A 25,899-nucleotide genomic window follows, 5' to 3' on the forward strand; every position below is an offset into this window, starting at 1 on the left:
AAGAGAAATTGTTGGTGCTCCTGTGCCCTCAAGCACTGCCTGTCCTCTGTCACTGGTACCAGGAAAAGTTGTCCCAGGCTGCAGTGAAGTTTGAGATGGCATCTCAGCAAAGCTTCTCCAGTACCTGTTTGCAGCAGGATCTGCATTCTGAGTATCAACAAGCAAATGTTTCTTTTCAGTCTCTTCTTGTGCATTATGTGTCTCAGTCCAAAGCTCACCAAGGAAGCCCTCGTTCTTATTTGTGCTAGCATTTTGAGTCTGATTGTCCAAAGCATTTGTAGCTGGCCTCTTCTTTGGAGATTTCTTTTCCTGATTACAATGGGTGTAATTGCTGCTGCTCTCTGTACGGTTATTTGGCACAGACTGAAACACAGGAGAATTTAAAACTGGGTAGAGCATAGTGTCAGTTTGCTTTTCCATCAGAAAGGTGTAACTGCTAAGAGCACAAGGCAGTGTTTTCTGAGGGGTGGTGGGCATTCCCAAAGAAGAGTGTGGTATCACAGAGTATTTCTTAGATTTGTTTATGTAGAAATTCTCAGAGTCGTCTTTGGTTCTATTCTGCTCACAGAGTCCCATTTTAATTTTTCGGAATCCTAAGTGGATAATTTCTAGAATATTTAAAAGCAATGATACAGTTGCTATGGATTGCATAAATAAAATAAACACTGTCTTTTCTGTTGGTCTAGATACAAAGCAGTCAACTGTGTTTGGACACGGGTCTCTCTGACATTTATAAAGGGGATCTAAGTGAAAACCATAAAGGAGATACTGCCCAATCATGAAGCCAACTTCCACTGCAGATCTTGTGAAAATATGTATGACATAAGTGCAGAGCAAAGAGCCTCTCAGGGGTGCTTTGTTCAGCTTTCTTTGGTCCAGCTGCCGCAGCTCTCTCTCCAGTCTTTTACGGTTTTCAGTCATTTCTAATTCAGTGCTTTCAAGTTCCACCCTTACCTGAGCTTTCTTTTTTTGCCTTTCTTTTTCCAAGGCTCTTAGTCTGTACAAGGCATGACCCATATACACCAAGGAAGGGGAAGAGACAAAAATAACTTGCAAGACCCAGTATCTTATGAGAGAGATGGGAAAGGCCTCATCATAGCACACATTTCTGCAACCAGGCTGCTCAGTATTGCATATAAATTCTGATTGTTCATCATTCCAAACATCCTCGGTTGCCACTCCAAGGACAAGCATTCGAAATATGAAGAGGATTGTTAGCCAAATCTTTCCAATAATAGTGGAATGAATGTGGACCTCCTCTAAAATGCCTCCAAGGAAATTCCAGTCTCCCATGGTTATTCTGCCATATTAACACTAAAATGCATGAGAGAAACAAGTATCAAACATTGTAAAAGTTGCATTCCTTCCTTAATATGTAATGAAAAAAACAACACTGGGAAAACTATTATATCTCACATTGTAACCATGGGAACATGACCAACTGCTCATTGATAATTAGGTATTATTTTCTTTCACCTAGGAGAAGGAGAACTGCATCATCTGCCTGTGCCTGCTTTATTATTATTATTATTATTATTATTATTATTATTATTATTATTATTATTATTATTATTATTTATAATTAACATCCTGATAAGCACATCACTACAAGATATTAAACACCCTCAGTCTGCATCAGATCAGTAGAAACTTGAGTGCCTGACCTGTAGCAGGATTAAAAGAGCATTATGTGATCCATTTGAACATCATCCAATAACAATGTACATTTATATTTAGGTCACTTATCCAGGTACAGGAATATTTGCTTGTCCTCATTTTTGGATGTTCCAAGCCCCATGTCACAGCTGTAATTATGGCAGTCCAATTACTGTTTCAGAGAGAAAATTGGTTATAGAAAGGAGCTCAAGAGAGAATAAATCATCTCATGGAAATGTCAATATTAATTAAAAAGACATGTTCAAGGATATCATTTTGTGCAGACATTTGCTTTTTGTTTATGGATGTCAACAATAAATAAATAGAATTGCTGTAATTGGTTCACTTCCTCTGACCAATGATACCTGCATTTGAAATAGTGACTAGAGTGCCTAACTGCCAAGCATTACTAGTTTTGGCCACAACTCTTTAAAAATAAATTATTTCCACAACAATTCTTTACCAGCATCTTCCTAAATGGCTGTCATCTGAATAAACTGGTAACATATGTGTATAATTGTACCTCTCACCTTTCTTTCATATGTTTGTTTCTCCATTAACAGAATACTACATTGTGGTCAAAATTTTAAATTCCTTTTCAATATTTATGTTATTGTGTACATATACAATTGTAACACAATTTTTCATATGTGTGGGGACAAGCTAAACACTTGTAGCTAAACACCTTTTCATTGTATGTACAGCACAATTCAATAGAATAGTATCTTACTTTGCTGGTTTTTAGGATAAAAGTGCTCTAGCATAGCATTTTCTCTTCAAATGGGATTCATCTTCACCCTATAAAACAGGAGTGCTAACAAGTCAACAAAAACTGGAATGTTATGGTTGCAATATTGATATCCATAGAGGAATCTTTATGTTAAGCCTTCTAAACATGAAAATACTTTTGCAAATCAGTAGACAAATAGGCAAGTTAAACATTTAAAGAGAAACAAATTAAAAATAAATGGTAAATTAAAATTAAAACATACCTTTCTTTACAAAAATATGTAAAACTGCCACGTCCAATAACAAATTACAACCCCTGCCATCTTCCATCTGTGTGAGTAAATTGACACATTATAAGCAGTTTCTTTTGCTACAGTAGCAAATAGAGTGTGAGCTTTGCACATGGAATTTATATTTGCTGGGGCTGAAGGGAGGAGAAAATCGATCTCTTGTTCAATCTACAAACGCTCCAAGCATAATTTAACTATGAACAGTAAATATTCTCACTTTTAAAAAGCTAGAAATAAAAATTCTGCAGCTTTAAGTTGAGATTATCTTCTCTCTTGCCTCAATAGCACCTTTAAGCTTTAGGAACATTCTCAGCCTCATATAAATAACACAGAATAAACCAGAACTTTCAGACCATGTTTCAGTTTACATATCTCACCAGCAGCAGACATGCAGCTTGCCTGTGCAGAAGAAGGTAAATCTTCCCAAACACTCTCATTGTAAATCCCTGCAGTCTCTTCTCCTGCTCTAGCTAAGCAGCACAACCCTGACATTAAAACATCAGTGGATGCACTTTTGGCCACTCCAGACTCACTCCCTGCTCCCAGGCAGCATCTCCTGTATTCTGTGATTCTGCACTTCTCATTTATCCTCCTGAGACCATAATACTTGTCATGCTGACATCTTTAAAAGGCTCCTGAACTTGACAATGGTTTTACTCTATTTTCCCATCCATACCATTCAGTATTTCTTTATGGGAGCAAATCATTATAATTCCTGTCTTCAATGTCAGACATACTAAAGATGTCATTCTTCTTGATAGTGATCCTTACACACAGCCTATAAAAGCTGACCAGGTGACACAAGTTCCATCTTTAATCTAGACCTTAAGCCACTCATCTGCATTACCTCAGCAGGAAAAACTGGGAGAACAGGCTGAACTATTTTCTGTTATAAAAGAGCCACAAACTGTCTGGTCTCAAAGAACATTTTGGGTACTGATGGTAAGCTGGGAAAACCCTTTCAAACACTCTAAACATTAAGAAATGTTGGGCAGGGGGGAGGGAAAAATACCTTATTTTACAAAAGGAGAAAAAAGAAATAAATATGTCTATTTTGTGTACAAAACTGTTTTCTGGAGTCAGCATTAGCAGTGCAGTGCCAAGGGCACAGCCTCATTAGGCATGCCTGGTATTAATGTGCATGTCCACTGCTAGGACCAATGCATATCCAGCACTATAATGTTCTTTTAGGTGATCCTCATCAGCACTCTGCAAAAGTGTAGTTCTATTCAAATGTCCTGTAAAGGATGAACAAGCTTCCTCTGCTGAGAACTCTAAAAAGCTAATCATTATCTTTTAATTTGGTGCTGAAGATCAGTCAATAGGTCACGTCCAATTTCACACTTGACAGCTTGCCTGAAAGTACTCAATCATTGTGGCAAGCCAGCAGTCTCCAGCCAGCCATCTCTGTGAAGTACTTAAAGCAGGATTTGAAACATGTGTCTTCTCTTGAGTACCCAAAGTAGGTCTCTAAATATTGTCTATTATTAATAAAACCCTCTAACTCTGCTGAAGTGGTGCACAGACACACACACACAACCTGCCAGCTCGTGCAGGGATGATGAAGATTTGTTTGAAAACCTGAAGTGTTTGGTGAGACTGAGCTGCCATGGCTGGAGATTTAGTTGCTCTGTAAAACCTAAATATTAAAAGAAAAACATGTAACAATCCACAGTGTTCCAGGATGCATTATCTCTTTTAAAATGCTACTACAGTTAAATGACAACTTGACAACTCACAAGGGAAAATAAATTCAAGTGCCAACAATAATTTTATAGTGTTGATGCTGCTTTTTACCTTAGTTCAGACAGCTTGCAACTCTGACTATTTACATAAACTGTTTATGACAACATTCAGAAATTAGTAATTTAATGTTGTATGGAGAGGCTAATAATTATTCTTCCAGGTCTAGAAGCTACCTCACTGGCTTTTTATTCACTGCAAAACATTCTCTAAATTTTTATAACTGCATTGATTTTTCTTAGCTTAGGGTCAAACGTCACAGTAACCCTCCAATCATGGAAATAGTCTCTGAAGATCAAGGCCTTTTCATTTCTCTACATCAATAATGTGCACTTTATGTGTACAATTGATTTTTATTTTCTCCTGTTGTCTGTCTGACCCACAATGGACAGCTGGATGAGCAGAGGCACAAACATCAGTGATGTGTCCTACACGTTTTCAGGCTAACATGAACTCACTCTCACAGTTTTCTTTCAGTAGTGAAAGAGGACCACAAATTATAAACTGCAACAATGAGAAATTTGGACAACTGAACTACTCAGTGTTGTCTTTAGGATCACCAGATTCAGCAGTACTGGGTTTGAAGGCAGACCAGAGATCACCACATGAAGACTGAAGCACGTACTCTCCAAATTAGTGCATTTTCTGTGCTGCCTTAGAGATTCAGTTTTTATTGCTAAGATACATATGCAAATCAGTAGGTATGTTATAGATTCCCTCTTTATTGCTAAGATACATATGCAAATCAGTAGGTGCACATTTATATTTTCACTTTCACAAGCAAAATTTCTGAAGGTGCCCTGGCCTATATCAGAAAGTGTAAGGGTTTTTTTCACAGTTTCTGTCTTTATCTTAGTTCACTCTTGATAGTTTTTAATTCATTCCTCTCTTAGTTCCTTAACTTTAAACATTTGTATTTTCTGTACACTTTTATATAGCTTGCTATTTTCCTCTCTTAATCAATTGTCTGTAAAATTTTATTTATACACATACACTGGTACTGTAGCTTTCTGTGCCTGCTTTTAGTTCTCTCCTGACCTTGCTTCTCTTTGTATTTTCAAGTTTCCATGTGTACTTTATAAGGCTTCCTCTCTCTATTTTTTTTCTTCTTTCCTGCCTGTTCTGTATCCATCTGCTGGGCTCAGGGTCAGTGTCTGTGTTGGGGCCAGAGGAAGGGAGATGGGATTACCTGGGAGCTGCAGTTGTACTCAGGAGGTACAAGGGAGCCAAGGATTAAGAGAGGCTGCAGGAAGGGATGGGCTGGGGCAGCAAATGTGCAGCCACTGAGACTGGGGTGTATAAACCACAGCCTTTGGTCAGGGTGCTTTGCTGTTCCTCCAGCTGTTCCAGCTCTTTGGGCAGGTGTGTTCTGGCATTTAGAGAATGGAGCTGCCTGTCTGAGTAAGGCTTCAGGACCTGTGTAGTAGAAAGAACACTTGTGACACACCCCCCCCCAGTCAGGAACCTGGAGGGAACCTCCCTGCTGTGTGACATCCCCAAAAACCAATCCACCAGCCTTGGTGGCCTCAGGAGTCTTCATGGTCTCAGTGGGTCCCATGGTTTCCTGGAGTTGGGGGTCCCATGTGTCAGAGGCTCCCACCAAAATCAGGCTGAGCCCCCCCATCCTAAATGCCACCCCCAAATGGGTCAGAAGCCTCCCTCAAATGGGGCAGAGATGCCCCCAAATGGGTAAGACAGACCCCACACCCCCCAAGTGGGGGGTATGGAGGGGAGCAGTGACATCCTGCAAATTGTGCCTGGGGGGACAGCCCTGGTCCCTCCCCCAGTAAAGGCACCAGCCCTGGTGTCTCCACAGTCTTCATGGTCTTCGTGGGTCTCGTGATCTTCTGGGGTTGGGGAGCCAGAGCCCCCTCCTAGAATGGGGAAGAGAGTCCCCCAAGTGGGGCAAAGACCCACACAAAATGATGGGGGCTGAGAGGGACCCTAGACTGTCGCCCCAAATCGCTGCTGATGACGCCAAAAGGGAACAACCCCGGAGCTGTGACCCATCCCAACAGCCCCTCAGAGGACCCCGGCCCCGGGGTGACTCCGCCACCTTCACCCATCCTCTGTGTCCCCTGGGCCCCCCCGAAGCTCCGCCCCCCCGCTTTGTCACCCGTCGCAACAGTGACAGCGTTGGCGTTTTGGTGGCGTTTCCCTCCGGGGCGGGGTTTCCTCGCCCAAGTCCCCCCAAAACGGTCCCCGCGTCCGCCCCGGCCCCATTTGCCCCCGGATCCCGCGGGGATGCGGCCCCAGAGAGGTATGGGGGGATAAGTGGGTTGGGGGGTTTGGGGGCGCGGGGTGTCGCGGGCCCTTTCAGACCCGCTTTGAGGGGACGCTGGCCTTTTAAACGTTCTGGAACAGGGTGCTGGCCCTTTAAAACACCTGGGAGAGCGCGCTGGCCTTTTAAGAGGCTCTTTTAGGGGACACTGGCCCTTTAAGAGCTGCTTTTGGGAGACACTGGCCCTTTAAGAGCTGCTTGTAGGAGACACGGGCCCTTTAAGCCTCGCTTTTAGGGGACACTGGCCCTTTAAGAGAGCCAAGAAGGGTCTGCCGACCCTTCAGGAGACCTGGGGGGGAGTAGGGGGGACACTGGCCTTGAAGGAGCGGGGGGACTCCCGGGGCCTCCCCGCTGGATTCTCCCCGCGGGGGAGGAGGGGGTTCCCCGGGGAGGAGGGCGGGGACGGCGGGGGCGGGCGGTGACGCATGGGAATCCCCGTGACGTCACGACAGGGGGATTCCTGCCTCGCTGGGGGAGTGCCCAGGGCTTTGGGGGTCCCGGGGGGCCCGGTTATGACACGGCGGTTTGAGAGGTCTCAGGAGTTCGGGGGGGACCCCCGAAGAGGGTCTGGGTGAGACACGGGGATCTAGGGGACGCCTGGGCGCTTGGCGGGGTTTTAGGAGTTTTCAGGGTTCCCCGTCATCCCGGGGACCCCCGAACCCTCCCTTGCACACCCCCAGGTCCCCCCCGCGCCGCTCCGCCCCAGACGGTGAAGCAGCTGCTGAAGGAGCTACGGCAGCAGAAGAGCAGGGAAGGGGCGAGATCCCCGGTGGGTGACCCCCTCTCCCAGGTGACACCTCCCCCGGGGACACCTCCACTCTCCTCCCTGACCCCCTCGCTCTCCCTCCAGGTTTTGGCTCTGCCCTCCCCGCGCCCCTCGGATGGTGAGTGACCTGCGACCCCCCAGTTCCTCCCCGATCCCCACACATCCCCTGCGCACTGTAAATATTCTCCATGCTTCCCTCATCCTTACGTCCCCCCTTCCCCTCCCACTCCCTCCCCAAGTCCGTCCCCATGTCCCCCCCATGACCTGGTGTCCCCTCAGGCGCTCCCTGGCCCGTTGTCCCCGCGGTGACTCCCGGCCTCTGTGCGGTCCCACATGTGTCCCATGGCAGCCCGGGGGGGGCCCATGGGGGAAGGGTCTCCGGTCCCAGGGGGTTTCAGGTGAGCTGGTTCGAGGGGACGGGGGAGAAATGGCGAATGAACTGGGGGGTTCAAGAGGGGGCAGTGTGGTAAATGGGGGGCAATGGGGGAAAATGAGAGGGCAGTGGGGGGAGAATGGAGGGGAATGGGAGATAAAGGAAGGGAAATGGGGGGGACAAGGGGGCAGACAACTGGGAGGGGAATGGTTGGGCAATGCAGAGTTACATGGGGGAATGGGATGGTTAAGGGAGGCAATGGGAGGGAATGAAGGAAGCGATTGGGGACAGTGGAGGGGCAATGGGGGCGTCAATGGGGGGAGATGATGTAGATGGGGGCAATGGGGTGGCAAGGGGAGGAAAATGGTGGGGGGGATCATTGGGGCAGGGGTAACTGGGACCAAGCCCCCCTCCACCTTGACTGCTGTCCCCCAAGGCTGCTGCCATCCCTGGCCCTGCCTGGCCCCATCCCACAGTGCCGTGGGGAGAATTTGGGGCCTCTCTGCTGGGAAGGGAGATCCAAGACCCATATCCTGAACCCCAGGACCTGGCAGCCGCCCGCGCTGCACTGGGGGGCCAAGACCCCCGCGAGCTGCTGCGGCAGGACGAGGAGGGGGACACGTGAGTGAATGGGGGGCCATGGGAGGGCACTGGGGGTATGGGGGCCATAACGGGGTACAGGGGTCAGGGGTCCATGATGGGTCAATGGGCTAAATTGGAGCAAATGGGGGGCGCCAATGGGGGGGGCAGTTTAGGGGGTCACTGGTGTGAAGGACAGTCAGTGGGGCCCACAGCAGTGCAATGGGAGGGCAATGGGGTGAGTGGGGTCAATGTGGTGTTCAGTGGGGGGCAATGGGATGAAGGGGGTCTGTGGGTGAGATCAGTGTGGGGTAAATAGGAGAGTCAATGTGGAGGTCAGCAGGGAGGCAATGGGGGAATCAGTGGGACAAGGCAGTGCTGGGAAGGCCCCAGGGGCAGTTGTGAGGCACTGGGAGGAGCTATGGGGTACCAAGTCCTTTTGTGGGGTCTGTGTTCTGGGTGGAACGTGGGGGGTGGGTAGAGGGGCAAGGGGGTCCCCTGTAACCCTGCTCCATCCCCAGGCTGCTGCACGTGCTCTGTGCCGGGGGGCACTGGGCGCTCGCCCGGGCTGCGGCCGAGGCTCTGCGGGACCTGGGGGGACTTGAGGTGCGGGAGCACCTGGGCAAGGTGAGGGGGGGACACACCTGGGGGGCATCTGGAGGAGATCAAGGTGCAGGAGCAGCTGGGCAAGCTGTGGGGGTAGGGGAAGCTTGAAGTGCAAGAGAAAGTTGAGGACATTGCTGGTAAAGAAGGGGTAATAAGTTGGTCTTACTGGGGCAACAAGGGGGTGATGGAGGTAAAAAGATGGGGTAATTAATAATGGGGGGGTAGTTAATTCTAGGATAATTAATCACAGTGTTCTGTTGCAGTCTAATAATACAGGGAGTGCTGGATAATAAAGGGGCAATTAATACTGGGGGGTAATAACGGGGTGATTAGTGATGGTGTAATTAGAGTACTATAAAGGGCAATGAAGGGGCAATCAATAACAAATCATTAATGAGGGGATGATCAAGGAATGAAAAGGGGGGGCAGAGCAGTTGCAGAATACCAGAGTGATAATTTGAGGGTTCAGGGGTGCTGGATGCCCCCCAACCAGCCCTGACTCCCCTAGATCTCACTGACCTTCCTTTTTTCCCTGCAAGAGCCCCCAGACCCCCTTTACCCCCGAGACATCTAATTCCCCCCAGGAGTGACTCACGTCCCCCCGACCCCCTGTTCATTCTGTCCCTGACCCCCGCACTGATGTCCCCAGACTCCCCTGCTGGTGGCAGCAGCAGCCGCAGCCCCGGAGATTGTGCGGGACCTGCTCGTCCTGGGGGCCAATCCCGACGCCGCTGACCACGGGGGCCGCACGGCGCTGCACCTGGCTGCAGCCTACGGGCACCCTCAAATCCTCCAGGTGAGACCCCGACCCCATGGGGACCACAAAACCCTCCCAAAGTGGGTCCAGAAGGGACACAGTTGTCCTGGGAGACCAGGGAACCGGCCTAGTGGGGTTCCTGGTATCCAGGGGGACCCCAGATCTTCCCCCTTGCCTTCCCAGGCCATGATGTCCTCGGGGGTTCCTGTCAACGTGGAGGCCAGAAATTTTGAGGGTCAGCAAATTTGAGGGGGGCAAGGGTGGTGGAGGGGCTTGGGGTGGACCCCTGGTTTTGGGGTGAGAGTGATTCTTGGGGAGTCCTTGTTTGGGTGGGACCGGGGAAGTTCAGTTGGTGGGTCCCCAATGGAAGGGGGACTCAGGGGTCCCTGATTTGGGGTCTCTGACAAGTCCCTATTTCAGAGTGTCTTGGGAAAGTCCCACTTGAGGGGTACCTTATACAGAGGGGCTTGGGGGTCCCTGGTTTGAAGGGGACACTGGGGATCCCCATTTTTTGGTAGCTCTTGGTGGGATGCATCACTGGTTTGGGGGGATGGGGGATCTCCAGTTTGGGGGTCCTGGGTGATGGTGGGAGAGTCTCGGGGGTGTGTTTGTTCTTTGAGGGGGTCCCTAGGAGGATTCCAATTCCAGGGGGGCCCTGTTTGGGGGAGGTGCCTTCCTGAACCCCTCTTGGTTCCCTCCAGGCCAGACCCCTCTGCACTGCGCTGTCCTGGCCCACAACGCCTCCCTGCAGGGAGGGCACAGCCCCACAGGGGGCTCTGGAGGGGGGTCCCCCACTCCCCAGGACCGATTCCGCTGTGTGGAGCTGCTCCTGCAGATGGGGGCAGACAGCAGCAGCCAGGTACAGACCCCCCCAAAGACTCCCAGGTACCCCACAACTCTCCAGGTGTCCCTCAGATCCCCACACAGACCTCTGTGCCCCTCAAAGATGTCTGTGTCCCACCTCAAGGTCCCTGTGTGCTGGGCAGACCTGAGCTCCTGGCCTTTGGGGTCCTTTGGGGTACCTTGGGTTGGGGAGGGGTGTGAGACCCTCAAAGACACCTGTGTGCCCCCCAAAGACACCTGTGTGTCCCTTCAGGGTCCCCATGGGCTGGATAAACCTGTTCTCCCAGGCACTGGGATTTCTTGGGGTCCCTTTGGGGAGGTTGAGGAGGTTGTAGGGGTGTGAGAGCTCCTGTGGGACCCCCCCTGAGCCCTGTTTTGCCCCCAGGACACCAAAAGCAGCCTGACAGCTCTGCACATGGCCGTGCGGGGAGGCAACCTTGCCCTGGCCCACCTGCTGCTGCGCCAGCCTGGCATGGCCCCCCGCCTCATCAACATCAAGGTTTGAGGGGCTGGGGGAGCTCTGAGGGGGGCTCTGGGTTCTCTCTAGGGCCTTGTGGGGCACTTGGGACTGGAGGACCCCTGTGGGGCTCTTGGGGCTGATTGGAGGGGTCTGTGGAGCTCTTTGGGGTTCCTGTAGTGGCTTGCGGGGTGTGAAAGGGCTCCGGGAGGCTCAGAGGGATCAAAAGGGCACTGGGGGCTTTGGGGTGTCTGTGGGGAGTCTGGGGGGGCTGGAGGTATCAAGGGTCTCTGAGGTACCTCATGGGTACCCTGAGCCCCCTCACATCCCTCAGGCCCACGGGAACACGCCCCTGCACATGGCAGCAGCACTACCTGGGACCCCCAGCCAGGAGCCCCTCGTGAGGCTGCTCCTGGCCTGGGGTGCCGACCCCAGCGCCCGCAACCTGGAGCACGACCTGCCCCAGAGCCTGCTGCCCCCGGGGGCCCCCGGAGACCAGGTGAGACCCCCAGATCACCCCCACAGACAGCACCATCCCCAGCACCATCCCCAGATCACCCCCACAGCCAGCACCATCACCCCAGATCACCCTCAGAGCCAGCACCATCCCCAGCACCATCCCCATCACCCCAGATCACCCCCACAGCCAGCACCATCACCCCAGATCACCCCCACAGCCGGCATCATCCTCAGCACCCCCCATCACCCCAGATCTGACCCCAGATCACCCCCACAGCCAGCACCATCCCCAGCACCCCCCATCACCCCAGATCTGACCCCAGATCACCTTCACACCCAGAACCCCACTGCACCCTAAAACTTCCTGCTGATGGGGGGAAGTGCCTGGAATTTCTCCTGGAACCCCAAAATCCCAGTTTGGCCTCAAAACCCTGCTGCTATGTCCAAAAGTTCTGCTGCTTTACCCCCTCATTTTCACAAGCCCCACAAACCTTGGGGTCCTGTCTCAGGATCACTGGGTGACATCCCCACATTCTGGGGTAGAACCCCGTGTTTTGGGGACCTCCCTGAGCCTTCCCTCTCCCACAGCTCCGCCTGCTCCTGAGGAGCCGCCGGGGGTCCCATCGCCCCCCCCACACCGCCGAGTGACGTCAGCGGGGCGGGGTCTCCCCGGTATCAGATGGGAGGACACCCCCATATTGGGGGATTTCCCCATGTTAACTTTTCCTGATTTCAATGAAATTGCCCCCAAATTTCTGTGAAATGAGTCTGAACCACATTGGTTTGGTGGGGGGAGGAGCACAGAGGGGGTCCAGCTCCCCCTTGCCCTCCCCCCCAGCCTCATTAATGGGGGCTGCTAATGAGGGGCGTCTCCTCTAAATTGGGGGATTTGGGTGGAGCATGCAAAATTGGAGGGGAAACCCAAAAACTGAGAGGATTCTGGAATTAAATAAAAACTTTCTTAAAATCTGAGTCTGTTTTTTCCCAGTGCCCTCAGTCTCTCCTCAGTCCCTCCCAGTGCATCCCAGTGACCACAGAAAAAGAAGGGGGTTCTGGAACAGAGGGCTTCAAATTGAGAAAACCTCCTTTTCTCTTCTTTTAAGGATTAAGTCATCAAAACCACCTCTCTGAGACTATTTTAAGGCTTTCAGTTAAGGGGGTAAATGGTGGGAAGCATGAGGGGAAAAGAGCAGGAAACACAAGGGAGAAAGGGTGGGAAATGCAAAGGGAAGGAGGGTGGTAACCATGAGGGTGGGAAATGCAAAGGGAAGGAGGGTGATAACCATGAGGGTGGGAAATGCAAAGGGAAGGAGGGTGATGACCATGAGGGTGGGAAATGCAAAGGGAAGGAGGTGATAACCATGAGCCACTTGGGGTGACTCCCAGAGGTGCCCCCAAATGCTGAGGTTTCCCCTCCCCGTGCCTAGGGGTGCTCTAGAGGAACTGGTGAGGGGAGCATTCCTCAGAACCATCAAACACCTTCCGAGTCCCTTCACAGCCAGACCATCCCAGATCCCCCAACCCACCTTCAAACCCTCCCAACATCACCCCAAACCATTTTAGGCAGCTACAGCTCCTCTTTAGCACTCTCAAACCTCACCCAGCACCACTGAAAAGCCAATTGAGCTTACAAACACTCTATATGGAGTCCAGTGTTATACACTGATGTGTTGTCTTGATTTTTTAAGTTTTTCTAAGCTTTCTGATATTCACATTCTTATAACAAACTTTTTCACACACTTTATGTAAATAACTTATTGGTTTGCATGCTTTTATAGAAGAACAAAAAATTTGATGAACTGTTGGTTTGTCCAGTGTCACTGTCACTTTTGAGAATCTATAAACATTGGAGTCAAAAATTCAATATTCTCTTTTACCCTTGTAAAGAACTGCGTGTCCGCGTCGCGTTATTTCGTGTCCCACAGTAACACAGATGCAGTTCAGGACCTGAAAAATATAAAAAAGATAAAAACTTCAACCAAAAGCCGTCACCCCACGGGCAGTGCCCTCTCTCCCGAGCGCACAGCGCCACCTCGCGGCCCCCCAAAGCTCCAGCAGGGGGCGCTGCGTGCCCGCCCAAGGGCCCCCAGGGCGGGCCCGGTAACGGCGCTCGAACGGAGCCCAGGGCGGGAAGCGCGGGGCTGGGCAAGCAGGCAGTGCCTGGAAGGGACATGGGGACAGCTGATTGGGAACCCAGGAAATTCCTCTGGCTGCCCTGGAGGAGTTGAGACCCTGCCCGGGGGCTCAGAGACCTTGGCACAGAGCCCAAGACACCCCTGTGCCTTTGATTTTGACCCATGGAAAAACAATTACCAACCTATTACAAGTCAAAAGAGTTTAAGCAGAATAGCAGTTAGGTTGTCACAAGGTGAAAAATAGATTTTTGAGGTTTTTAGAATGGGGGCTTGGGGTCCCAAGATGGAGGAATTTGGGTGTACCCTGTCCTTCTTCTTTCTTCTTCCTTGCCTCCATCTTCTGGGTGATGCTGGCAGTTTTGGATTGGTTTAAGGTAGAAACTCCCTGTCTAACAAAGGTGATAAGTATTGGGAAGTTATTGTAAATAATGTACACATAGTCTTTAATATAAAAACACAACACTGCCTCTGAGGCGGTCTGGGTGCCTCAACCCGACCTGCCAGACAGACCTCGGCAGGGCGGAGAAAGAATGTTATAGATAAGTAATAATAAATAACCTTGAGAATGAGAACAAAAGAATCCTGACTCCTTATTCGACTCCGGGCTGGGAAAAAGAGACTTGTACGTATCTCAGAGTAACTCTGACAAGCAGAGATTCTGAGAGCCTAGAACTTCACTGACTTGTCAAGCCGTGCCTACACCTTCTTTCCATGTCTGGCCAAACACTTCCTTGCCATACCTTGCCTATCCCTCTCTTCGATTGTCTTGACTTTGTTTACCCCTCTATTGCCTTGCCTTGCCTTCCCTTCCTGTAGTGGAATGGCCCTGGCCGGATGCCAGGGTCCCACCAAAGCCTGTCTGTCAGTCCCCTCATGAATGTGAAGTGGGGAGAAAATATACGTTTAATTAATTGAGATAAGGACAGAGATCTGCTCCGATCCATGGGCCCAGCATCTCATGTCACCAGACACATTGCAAATTTTTGGTAAAAGCTATTTACCATCCTCCCCGTTCCCGCGTCTGAGCAACACCCTCCTCAGGTGTATCCTAGAGACACGAACGTTCTGCTCTGACACCGTGCTGTTAACGGCAGATTAGAGTAACGGCAGTCTAAGTTAAAAAGCCGGCTCTGACCGGTGTCCATTATCATATTTCAAGTCTCCTAGCCCTGCAGTCAGTCACCTTTATGGCAGAGGGGCCGTCACTCCGGGCCGTGCCGCTGCCCCGCTCCCGGAGCCCTCACGGCGTCGGGAGGGCGGGGCCGACGGGCGCTGTGGCCCCGCCCCCTCCGCGCCGAGGGCCGCGCGCGCCGCCGCCGCGTCACGTGGGTCGGTGCGCGGGGGCGCGCGCCCGCTCCCCTCCCAGCCCCGCCCCGCGCGGCGACGCGTCACGTGCGCGCGTCACGTGCCGCCGTCCCTGACCGATGAGGTCAGCGGCGGGGTCACGTGAGCGGTGCCTACGCGCAGTGGGGCCGGGTGCAGATGGCGGACGCGGAGGCCGAGGCGGCGGCGCGGCCGGAGGTGCCGCGGGTGGTGCCGGCGCTCCGCGCCCGCCTCTGGCAGCTGCAGACGGAGCTGCGCGAGCAGGAGGTGTCGGAGGCCTCGTCCCGAGCCTACTGCCGGGGCTTCTGCCAGGTAGGCTCCGGGCGGGGCGGGCCGCGGCGCGGGCGGCAGGGGGGATGCGGCGGGGCGGGCTCGGCGCTGCCCCCGCTCTGTCCCCGCTCTGCCGGGGCTGGCGGCGCGCAGGGCTCGGGGTTCCGTGCCCGGCTGCCCAGCGGGGCTGTGCCCGCCCTGCCGAGGGCGCCCCGCGGGCTCTGCGCCGCCAGCCCGGAGCGGGGACCGAGGGGAGTGCTCGGCTTTGGGCTTGGGCATCGCTGCGGAGCGGGGCGGCCTGGCTGGGCTCCGGGGCACGAGCAGTCCCGGCTCGGTTCTGAGACCTTCGGTGATCTGTTGCACTGTTTCACTTGTCTCGGGATCAAATCCGCCTTGTTTGAGATGTGCCGTGGGGTGCAAGGAGTGCTTGCTGGGCCTACAGGGCCCTTCAGTCACTGAGTGAGCTGTGGTTTGGATGTCTTGTCTTGAATACTTGCTTAGTGCAGCCCAGAGGGAGATGTCCAATTTCTGAATCGAGGCCCTGAGTTCCAGAAGAAGAGCTGATCTTGGTTAAAGCCACAGTGATGGAGATAACTCGTTCTTAAGTGACCTCTTCCAGTGGTTAGTTTTTGCCACCCTCACAGCATCATTTACTGTGAGCTCTAACGTTGAAAAATTGTTGTTATGATGCTGGATTAGAGAGTTGTCCCTGTTGTGTCTGGAGAGATTGTGGGTTTTAAAGTGAGAAAGAAAAAAATCTGTTTTCTAAGCTGGTTTACAACACCTCAGCTGATAAAGCTACAGTGTTTGATGAATGGTAAAATCAGAGAAAAAAGCTTGCTGGTTGTCACAAATTTTGTAGAAGTGGTGTTACCCTTCACAGTCTTCCATTTTGCATCCACAGGTTGTGTGCTTTGCAATGCCATTCTGGGAGGATGTTTAGCTCATCACTAACTGAAACAAGAGAATAAATGTATTTTCTATGTTTCAAAACTCTTTCAAGCTGCAGGGTGCAGCTGCATCCTGCTGTGCTTGTCCCAAATTCAGTTTATGTGACCTTGCACTGACATGGAACCTGCTACAAAGTGTCTCCCTGTCCATGTTCAGGATTTGTTAAAATTGTTTCCAGTGCTGTAAATTTGTGTCAGAACATTGAGACAAATATTCAGCTGACCCTTAATAGTGAGTGTCAGGATGATCTGTGTGTGTACATGTCCAGTTTCCCAGATTAGTTGGGTACAGAAGAAGCTTTAAAGATGCTTGATCAGTGGAGTGTGGTGAAAGACAGTTCTGCTATCTAAAAAAAACAAAAAAAACCCAAACAAACAAAAAAAAAAACCCAACAAAAAATCATGCCTCACAAATAATGTAGCCCTCTGGGTCTTTGTGCTGTTATTGCAATCTGGTTTTAAAATGCTGTGGTGGCACAGATGAAAATGGAAAAGGTTGGTTTTGGATTGGATTGTCATGCCTGGACTCCAGGAGCTGCAATGGGGGACATGGAGCTGCTGGTCCATCCTGAAGCAGTTCCATCCTTCATTGAGGATGAATTTCTGATGTCTTTGTGCAGTCCCCCACTGTGGGTGGGGTGGAATTTTATGCCTGGGTTTCTCCTGGCAGGGGATGTTTGTGATAACCTCAATAACTTAAGGTCTGCCCATGAGTGAAGTTTAGGGAGCTCAATTTTGTATTAATTACTTGGAAGGTACCACTGATACCTTGCCATAAAATTATTAAACCACAGCAAAATGTGCCTAGAAAGAAGCTGAATTTATCTGAGCTTAAGTTTGATTTTGGGCAGTAGCTGACATGAGGAGAGCTGAAATGTTTTATGTTTGCCATCCTGTGAGTACAGCTGAGGCAGGGGCCTGGAAGTTGCTCTGTTTTGCTGTGGAAATTACCTTGGCTCTCAGGCAAACTGCACCAAATTAGGGAATTTCCTTTGCTTTGAGCTGGGTGAATGCTGTTTTACTACTGCTAAACTTGTGCTGCTGTGTGCAGCTTTCCAGGAGCTCATACAGGGAGTGATGCTGGATGTCACAATTTCCTTGAAGATCCCTATTTTCAAGCAGGGAAATGCTACTGTTGTCCAGGATAACAAAACAAAGAAGCTCCTGAAGCCTAAATAATGGGTTGACTCTGCAGCTTTATATTATATAGGCATTAATGCTTTGCACATTCACCTTGGGAAAAACCTTTTTTTTTTCTTTTGTGGAGAGCAGTATGTACCCAAACAGCCAGATAGAACAACTCAGGGGAGTGTTTGAGGCTGTGCTGTCATAAACAGGAAGAAGAGTTTCCAGTGAAGGGGAGGTTGGAGTATGTCAAATCCCATCTGCCAGTGCCCAGCAGCTCTTGGCTTTCTGAAATTTTTGAAGGTGACATGTTGAGTGCAATCAGTTATAGTTAAGAAGACAGGAAAGTCTTTTTCTTTAAAAGTCTCAAAGCTGTACCAACAGGTCAGGAAACTTTGAGATCTTCGTCTTTAAACTGGGTCTGAGCAAAAGAATTCCATTCTGAGGAAGTGCAGCTGAGGAGGTGTTGTGTCCTTGCAGAGAGTGAAAACCTGGGCTGGCCCGTGGGTTACACATCAGGGGGATGTGGGCTCTGCACTTCCCACCCCATTTACCCTTCAGAGATGTTACTGGAATGGGAGAGAGGGTGGGATGAAGTGTAAATGGGTGTGTGTGAGCCAGATTTAAATGCATGGATACTCTCTCAGGTAATTATACTGTAAGGTAGTAATTGCTTCTAAATTGTTACTTGAGAATCCCTTAAACATGTAGGTTATCTAATTCTGTCGAATTAATAATTTTCCCATAATAGTTTTTATAAAGACTGCCAGGAGAAATCCATAGTGGACAACTAAACAACTCTTGCTGGTGAAACAGCACAAGGGCTTTGAAGAACTTCTCTAATACAGTTACTACATTTGGCTTCTTTGTCAGTGTGCTAACACTAATAGCATCAGAATGCTTCAAACCACAGACCCTTGAAGTCGAAGCTATTAATAAATCTGTCACCTTGAATGTGTTTTTCACACTGAAACCATTGTTTATGTATTTGACAAGAAGTTTCTCATAAATAGTTACTCGGTGAATTCCTCATGTTAGCTTGAAGACTTTGATCCCAGTGCTCAGATTGCACTTGAGCAAGGCTGCAGTGTTTACTAAAAAATTTATTTAATCTTAGAAAGTATTCTGCTATGTTTTATGGTTTACATAGACCAGGTAGTTTATGATCAAAGTGTCTGTCAGAATAATTCAGTACTAAATTTGGCTTTTTAAATGGATTGGTTTTAATGGATATATTTTTGGTGTGTTTGATCTGTTTCTCTAGTCACTGTAATGGTAGTGTTACTGCTGGCTTTACTAAACAGCTGATTTCTGATAGTCATCACTTGACTCTCTGGGAATTGCAGCTTGACAGTCTTTGAATGTGATTTAATGCTACAAAGCAATGTATGATTTGAGTTATATTATCAAATCCATTCATCTGTTAAATAAATGTGAAGATTGGTATTACCATTACCTGCTGCAGCTAATGATACTTGTGCTGTGCTTAAAGATGATTTCTGCAAACTTCCAGTTCCATGCCCCCAGCTTAAGTCTTTATAATTATTAATATTATGTGGGATTTGGGGAAAGTTTGTAACTTCCATTCCCCCAGAAGTTCTGTTCATTAATTGTTGGAGAGCAATCCACAAACCAGCAGGTTACTGGTTCTTAGGTGGTATTTTTTAATAGGTTTTTTAAGTGTAACACGTGATTCTGCTAGTCTGCATTGTTTTTAGGACTAATATAGTACAGTTTCACATACCACTGATGTTACATTGGGTACTGGGCACTTATTTCCTGCTGTGATGGAGGGTAGCTGTTGGTCATTATTAGGGCTGCATCTGGTTTTAGCAGGTTTGTAGAAAGGTTTGTTCCATAGTGTGCTGTTTCCATTCACCTTCTGATAAGATCATGTGGGGTTTTTTTAAGGTGTTAAAATCAGTTTGTTGTGTCAGAGTGACAACTTAAAGTGAATTGAAAACTGATATGGCCTCACCATCCTTGTAAGGACAATTTGACTTGGTTTGAATGTTGGGGTGAAGCACTCTGAACTTTTTTCTTTCCCCATGCAGTCTTCACAGAAAATCACAGAATCACTGGGTTGGAAGAGACCCTAAAGATCATTGAGTCCAGCCCATGCCCTAACACCTCAACTAAACCATGGCATCCAGTGCCACATTGCTGCTTTGATTTTTAAGATTTTCTAAGCCTTCTGATGTTTACATTCTTGTAGCAAACTTTGTCACACACTTTCTGTAGATAACTTATTGTTTTACATGCTTTTATAGAAGAAGAGAAGTTGGATGGATAACTTATTGTTTTACATGCTTTTATAGAAGAAGAGAAGTTTGATGGATAACTTATTGTTTTACATGCTTTTATAGAAGAAGAGAAGTTTGATGGACCGTTGGTTTGTCCAGTGTCATTGGAGAGGTGGCAATTTCACCCTCCAAAATAAAAAGAAGTGTCTCAGACAGTTCAGTTGATGATTAAGGCATTTCCAATGTGTACAACTGCTGAAAGCAAAATCAGCAGAGACAACAAATCCATCCAAACAATCTGGTGACATAATCCTAAATAGCTGCTCTAAAAACTCACCCCATGGTTTGTTATCTTAGAACCTTTCTGTTTAATTGCAATTAACATTACATGAATAGAGCTCTCTTGGACTATGCCCACCCAAGCTTCTAGAATTATTCTGAAATTATCCTTTTACCCAGTTTTTCTGGGATGTACTGGTGTTGTCCCTGTGTTGATGTGATTTCTGTTATAACTGGCTAGATTTTATATTGCTGCTTTAGTGCCCAGGTAATGTGGGATTGCTGTGGCCAAGGAGTAAAATCTGGGGTAATTTTGTGTTTGAAAAATGCCTACATAATGATCTCACCTGGGTTTTGGATTCCTTTCTGGAGGCTTCATGTTTGCTGTGTGGGTAATGCATGGATGTTTCCAATACTACACCTGTAGCAATGTTCTTAATCTTGAGTTTCTGCCTGTTTTTTGTGCATTCTCACTAGTGATAAAGATTGCAGTGTTACCTACATGGTTCTGTCTCCATGGTAGATGTACAAAAGGAGCCAAGTGTTGGACTTCTCCCTGAATTTTCTACTTAATGGCTCACATTTCTGCCAATTACATTTAGCTTTCTCCCAGGTAGAAATTCTGATAACTTTATCAAGATAATAAACTAAATAAAATCTATTTCAATAAAAGGGAGAATTTCTGTTGCAATGAAAATCTGTCACTTTAAATTCTTCTTCAGGGTAAAAATTTCTCTCTTCCAGAATGATTCCACTCTATGTGTCTGATATGGTGTATTGATATTTGTTTTTAAGCAAAAGTGTGTTACATGGTTCTGTCTCTATGGTAGTTTTACAAAAGGAGCCAAGTGTTGGACTTCTCCCTGAATTTTCTACTTAATAGCTCACATTTCTGCCAATTGCATCTAGCTTTCTCCCAGGTACAAATTCTGATAACTTTATCAAGATAATAAAGTAAATAAAAATATATTCCAATAAAAAGGAGAATTTCTGTTCAGGTGAAAAGCTGTCACTTTAAATTCTTCTTCAGAGTAAAAATTTCTCTCTTCCAGAATGATTCCACTCTATGTGTCTGATATGGTGTATTGATATTTGTTTTTAAGCAAAAGTGTGTTACATGGTTCTGTCTCTATGGTAGTTTTACAAAGGAGCCAAGTGTAGGACTTCTCCCTGAATTTTCTACTTAATAGCTCACATTTCTGCCAATTGCATCTAGCTTTCTCCCAGGTAGAAATTCTGATAACTTTATCAAGATAATAAAGTAAATAAAAATATATTCCAATAAAAAGGAGAATTTCTGTTCAGGTGAAAAGCTGTCACTTTAAATTCTTCTTCAGAGTAAAAATTTCTCACTTGCTGAATGATTCCTCTGTATGTGTCTGATATTGTGTATTGATATTTGGTTTTAAGTGTGTTATAAGAATTTCTAATGCTAACTCATTTTGTTTCAGACACTGCTCCAGTATGCTGGCAGTCGGGGTGCATCAGAACATATTTTACCTTTTTTGGAAGTGTATCGAATCTCCATCCAAAGCTTTGCTAATGCAAGACCTTACTTGACTACAGAATGTGAAGATGTTCTTTTGGTACTTGGCAGGCTAGTGCTGTAAGTTTGAAGTTGGTATATTAATTTGTTTTTGTTTGTTTTAAAAAGAACTGAACTTTATAAATTAAATGGCAAGCTGTTGAAATTGTTTATTGCTTAATTTGACAACTATATTTGAAATTTATCTAGTACATTTAGTACATTTTTAATTATACCACAGAAATGTATTTGAGCATTTAATTAACGTGGACAAGTTCTTTATTCTTCTGTATTTGGATAATCATGTAGGTATTAGGAGGGTTCTGTTCTTTCTTAAAACATTCTGCAAGTATTATTTTCTGTAGAAGAGGCTTAGTGTAGTACTCATTAAACAGAAGCTTCAATATTAGACTTTGACACGTGGATTAATAAACTTTGTCCCTTGCTCTGCAGTTGCAGCTCTGTGTGTCCTGTCCCCTTTGGTGCAGGGACATTCTGGATGTGTCTCTTGCTGAAAAGGATTTTTGTGATTTGTGTTCATGGCAGTCTGAGCTGTGCTGGAAGATTGCAAAGCAGACTAGACATGACTTAAAGCACAGCAATTCCTGGAACAGAATAGAGAACATTTTACAGCCCATCACCTGAATTGGGATAACTTGGAGGTCCTCGAAGTCTGTCCTAAGTGCAAAGCAGCTTTTTGTGATTGAAGAGTGTAGAATGAGGGGTTTATATAATCAGTATAACCTGAGAGTGATAAGGTGATGTGCTGGGTGTTCCTTGCTCGTGAGTTTTCATCTGAGGAGGGAAGGTGAAAATCTAGAACCTTGACTATGAAGATCATCATAGAATAAAAGTGATTCTGTGACAGTACTTGGGGTTTTTTTGTTATCAGTCTACTTGTTTTGTGGTCTGAACTTGGGAATTCTCTTTAAGATGGACTTTAGCAATGAGCTCCTTGGGCAGATGCTTTATTTTGTAATGGATTGACTTGCAATAAAAATGAACAGCTCAGAACCAGATCATCTCCAAATGATGCCTTGCATTATCTTCTTTTTAATTGGGAGAAATATGTGAACTAGGAGTGGTTTGGGATTTTTTGAAAACATGAAATCAGGAGAAGTGTGTCCTAGGTTCTTACAGTGGAAACCTAAGGCTTTAACTGCATTTACCTGGTACCTGATACACATTTTTGGCAAAATTATCTTCATTGCTTTTTCAGTCTGTGCTCTTAAGGATAGAGTATCATTGTTTTCATCATAGTATCATGAATTAGCTTGTGTATTTGGTTGTTTCCTACTGAAGTAATTTTAAAAGTTTGTCATTTAGTGTTTGTTTGCAGGGCATCTCTACTTGGACTATTTTCTGTATGTTTTGCCACTGTTAGATATCTTGGGGTGTAAATCCTAATTCTGTAACAAAATTGCTTTTCTCCTTTTGGGAAATATCAGAATATTCTGCTTTTGCTAATATGTTTTTTTCTAGCTTTCAGGGGGAGGAGTTTGTTGTAGCCTGTATATTCAGAAAACTTTGTGTTAGAGGACAGTAGAAAAGCTGACTTGCTGAAATCTTCTCTTTCTTACAATGATTACATTTGAAAGGAATCTAAAGAATGAGGAATACAAAGAGTGAGGTGGAAGATAAGGAGGATAATGGCATACCAGAATTAACTCTCCCACAGTTTTTCTTTCTCATAAATTTCTAAGGGAGTGTGAGAGAAGTTAGAGCAGGGAATAAAAGATAAAAGTTGAGGTTCCATGAGGGAGGAAGACTGTTACCTAGTTAGGGACATGAACACTTACTGTTCCCATGGAATTGGGATTTTTGAGGAGACAGCTGGGTTCCCCACAGCAATCATATAGGCTGTGTTTTCAGAATTGAACTTTGATTGGAAGTGAAATGAGCAAATTTGCTGTTCCAAAGCAGAAGTGCTCTACTTCCTATTGAAATCCTCCTCCCCTTCCAACATTCCTCCTGGAGAAGAGGAAAAGAACTTCCTCCTCCTGGCTTCCTTCTCAGCAGGGTGAGCCAGCAGCAGCCAAACTCCGTGTGCTGTGGATTCCCCTTTGTGCTGGGTCCCGTTTGTGCTCACAGTGCAGCTGACATCATTTAGGGACTGTGCCTCCCCTAAAAAACATCGTGTTCATGCAATGTGAGACGTTGTTGGTCCAACCTCAGGAAACAAAAGGAAAGCTTGCAGTGGCTGCTTTTGTAGATGGCAGGTGTGACAAACAATGACAAACACTGGGGGTGTGTGTGGGTGGCAAACAGGAATGTTCTTTTTGGCCGTGCTGCTTTGTTCAAGTGGAATTTGGACAGGTTATTCTCACAGCCCCAAGCACAGTGCATTCCCCTCAGCCCCAGGATTGCTGTTTCAAAGGTTTTGCTTCTCTAGAAGAATTACTCAAGAATTAACCATATCAGAGATGTCTTTCACTGACAGTGGCTATCCTTGTGAACCTTCAAGGAGACCCTTGAAGCTGGTTATTCACTCAAACTTCTGGGAGTGCTTTATTTCTGAGGCTGGTGTGAGGGGGAAGGTGTCATGTACCATCAGTATGAAAATTTTACTTCCATCTCAAAATGGTTTATTTGATTCTAAGATAAATAAATTAAAAAAGAAGAAATATTTGGTCATAAGTCACATGGTGTTTGCCTGTGACTAAGATTTAACTGCTTTCCACTTTCTCCTGTGTTCTGTGATGGCACTGAACTGAAAGAACTGAAAGGGAATTTACCACTTCTACAACTTTGAGAAGGTGTTAATATGGGTTTTTTTCAACCATAAAAAGTGAAAGGAGATTTGAATGCCATCAGATATAAGAAGCAAAACCGTATTGAACCAGTCAGACCAGTCTGCCTCAAGCTTGTACCTCTAGCTCACCTATGGAAAAAAAAAATTCCCCCTAATTTTTATTTTTTATTATTTCTATTTTTATTGGGGGTTTTATTATTATTATTATTGTTGAATCTGGCAGATGTTGTTCCAGGAGGAATGTGCTTGCTTCCCTCAGCACTCTGGGAGCAGGCACAGGTGACACTGAGCTGTTTGTGTCACAGACACTTCTCAGCCTAATGCACTGCTGCAGGCTGATTCACCAGCTTGCATTTACCACTCTGCTGTCTATCATTAGGAGCTAATTCAACTCTTCAGAAGCACAGGTTAATTCCTGGCAACAAGTGAACAATGCATGCTGATAATCCCATGGATAATGACTCATCTTTTTGGCTCTGAGAAGATTAGCATAGAAAAGTGTTCTGATACAATCCAAAGATGAGCACAGTTCTGAAAGGTTTTAAAATTTAATTAAAAAGTTTCTGTGAATGAGGTATAACTGAAATGAGGTATTACTGAAAAATTATATGCAAATAATATGTTGAATTTTGCATAGAGTTATTTGTTCCAAAATAAAGAAATTTATATCTAAGACATCTTTACTTAAAAGATATTTTGAAGTTGAGTGTTTGAGATGGGTAATATTTCTTCTAATAATGTAAACATTCAGGCACCCATCACAGTTAATTTGCAAAAATTGTGATTGAAGTTTAGAATTGAGTTTTGTATAGGTAGGCATTGTGGTGGTACTGGTGGAGTAGGGTTAGGAAGGTTTGACTTCCTGGCATGATCCTGGAATTTTGATTTGTGGCCTAGCCATGACATGTAAACTCCATTTAGTTGCATACAATAAAGAGGGAAATGGGATTTCAGGGGCAGAAGTGTGTTTTAAAGTATTGTATAATAAGGACTAAAAGAAAGAATTAAGCTATTAAGAATTAAGTGTGTTGTCCCCCTTGGGAGTGGAGAAGTTTTTATGCACCTGTGTGTTTGAATCAATTCTTACAAAAAGACTTTTTTAATTGACTTAGAATTCTAATTATTCTTCTGCCAAGGAAATTGTGATTGGAATATCCTGGATATTGCTTTTACAATTGTGCTGTGAGTTGTTTTATGTGGTAGTTTATAATCTGGAGCTCCAGATTTCTTATGGAGTGACTTCCAGACCAGAGTTCTCTGTGTTGGGATCCTGAGGAGGACTTGAAGACTTGCAGCAAAAGAACCTTTTCCTTCTGATTCAGATCAGTCCTGTGTTACAGACAGTAACTCTGGAGGCATAAATGAAATCCTCTTGTCTTCCTAGACCACCTCACTCTGTGTACACAATGCTTTCAAAATGTAATTGCAGATTTTTTCACTGCCCAAGTAGCAACTTAATGCTTAAGTGTAGAAAAATGATGTTTAAAAGCTTGCTCTGTCATTTTGTTCAAGTCTATTATATTACATAACCAGTATCATAGATATGAAAAAGAAATGTGCTAGAAAATGTAATTCTAGGAGTTGAAAGTGGACATAGGTAGGATTGAGTGGCTAAGTCTGAAAGTGAGGTGTGCATCAAAAGACTTGACAAAAGCACATGGACTATGAAGTTTGCAGATGTGTTATGGCTGTAGGGTCTGTGTGACTTGGATGAAAACAGAACACATACACAGGGATTTTCTTGGTTGGTTGGTGTTG

At 46.5% G+C, this 25,899-nt stretch overlaps 3 protein-coding genes across 18 annotated transcripts in view; 2 read left to right on the forward strand and 1 right to left on the reverse strand.

Annotated features, from left to right (window-relative positions):
- Window positions 1-463: 463 nt before the first annotated feature.
- GJA9 (gap junction protein alpha 9) lies at window positions 464-14,969 on the reverse strand. Its single transcript, XM_071453412.1, is given in 4 exon segments — window positions 464-676; window positions 679-1,314; window positions 13,417-13,486; window positions 14,676-14,969. Coding segments are annotated over 2 exon segments (714 nt in total). The 5' UTR covers window positions 1,294-1,314; window positions 13,417-13,486; window positions 14,676-14,969; the 3' UTR covers window positions 464-577.
- On the forward strand, window positions 6,380-12,511 carry LOC139603022 (NF-kappa-B inhibitor delta-like). Of its 5 annotated transcripts, XM_071453410.1 has the most exons (12): window positions 6,489-6,678; window positions 7,380-7,468; window positions 7,550-7,583; window positions 7,745-7,863; window positions 8,275-8,459; window positions 8,939-9,044; window positions 9,673-9,819; window positions 9,964-10,015; window positions 10,482-10,639; window positions 11,009-11,122; window positions 11,415-11,579; window positions 12,128-12,511. In XM_071453410.1, exons 1-12 carry the CDS (start codon window positions 6,663-6,665, stop codon window positions 12,185-12,187), a joined length of 1,245 nt encoding a protein of 414 aa, XP_071309511.1. In that variant the 5' UTR covers window positions 6,489-6,662; the 3' UTR covers window positions 12,188-12,511. The 5 variants fall into 5 exon arrangements, with proteins under 5 accessions (XP_071309507.1, XP_071309509.1, XP_071309506.1 ...); XM_071453408.1 differs by having other exon boundaries at window positions 6,487-6,678; window positions 11,415-12,511; XM_071453409.1 differs by having other exon boundaries at window positions 6,488-6,678; window positions 7,380-7,583.
- A 112-nt stretch (window positions 14,970-15,081) lies between the features above and the next one.
- The window catches only part of RLF (RLF zinc finger), a 37,429-nt gene continuing 26,611 nt past the window's right edge, over window positions 15,082-25,899 (forward strand). For 3 of the 12 annotated variants that reach the window (XM_071453372.1, XM_071453375.1, XM_071453377.1), the window contains exon 1: window positions 21,382-21,470. Coding sequence is in view for 9 of the 12 variants with exons in the window: in XM_071453380.1 (XP_071309481.1) it covers window positions 15,157-15,309; window positions 21,316-21,470 (308 nt within the window). In the remaining 3 variants the exon portion in view is untranslated. Of the gene's footprint in view, window positions 15,310-21,315; window positions 21,471-25,899 lie in introns of those variants that run through there. The other 9 variants (XM_071453380.1, XM_071453381.1, XM_071453378.1 and 6 more) reach the window with 7 other exon arrangements.

The sequence above is a fragment of the Agelaius tricolor genome, unplaced genomic scaffold (genome assembly GCF_023055355.1).
Source record: "Agelaius tricolor isolate 1412-34295 unplaced genomic scaffold, bAgeTri1.0.p SCAF_36, whole genome shotgun sequence".
NCBI lineage: Eukaryota > Metazoa > Chordata > Aves > Passeriformes > Icteridae > Agelaius > Agelaius tricolor.

What these genes read in the sequence shown, in the direction of transcription:
- LOC139603022 (XM_071453406.1), top strand. Translation starts at nt 6,390, where the DNA reads ATGACGCCAAAAGGGAACAACCCCGGAGCTGTGACCCATCCCAACAGC. An exon ending in CTCCCCGCGCCCCTCGGATG is followed by an intron (nt 7,584 to 7,744) that starts GTGAGTGACCTG and finishes GTGTCCCCTCAG; the next exon opens with GCGCTCCCTGGCCCGTTGTC. An exon ending in CCCGCCTCATCAACATCAAG is followed by an intron (nt 11,123 to 11,414) that starts GTTTGAGGGGCT and finishes CACATCCCTCAG; the next exon opens with GCCCACGGGAACACGCCCCT.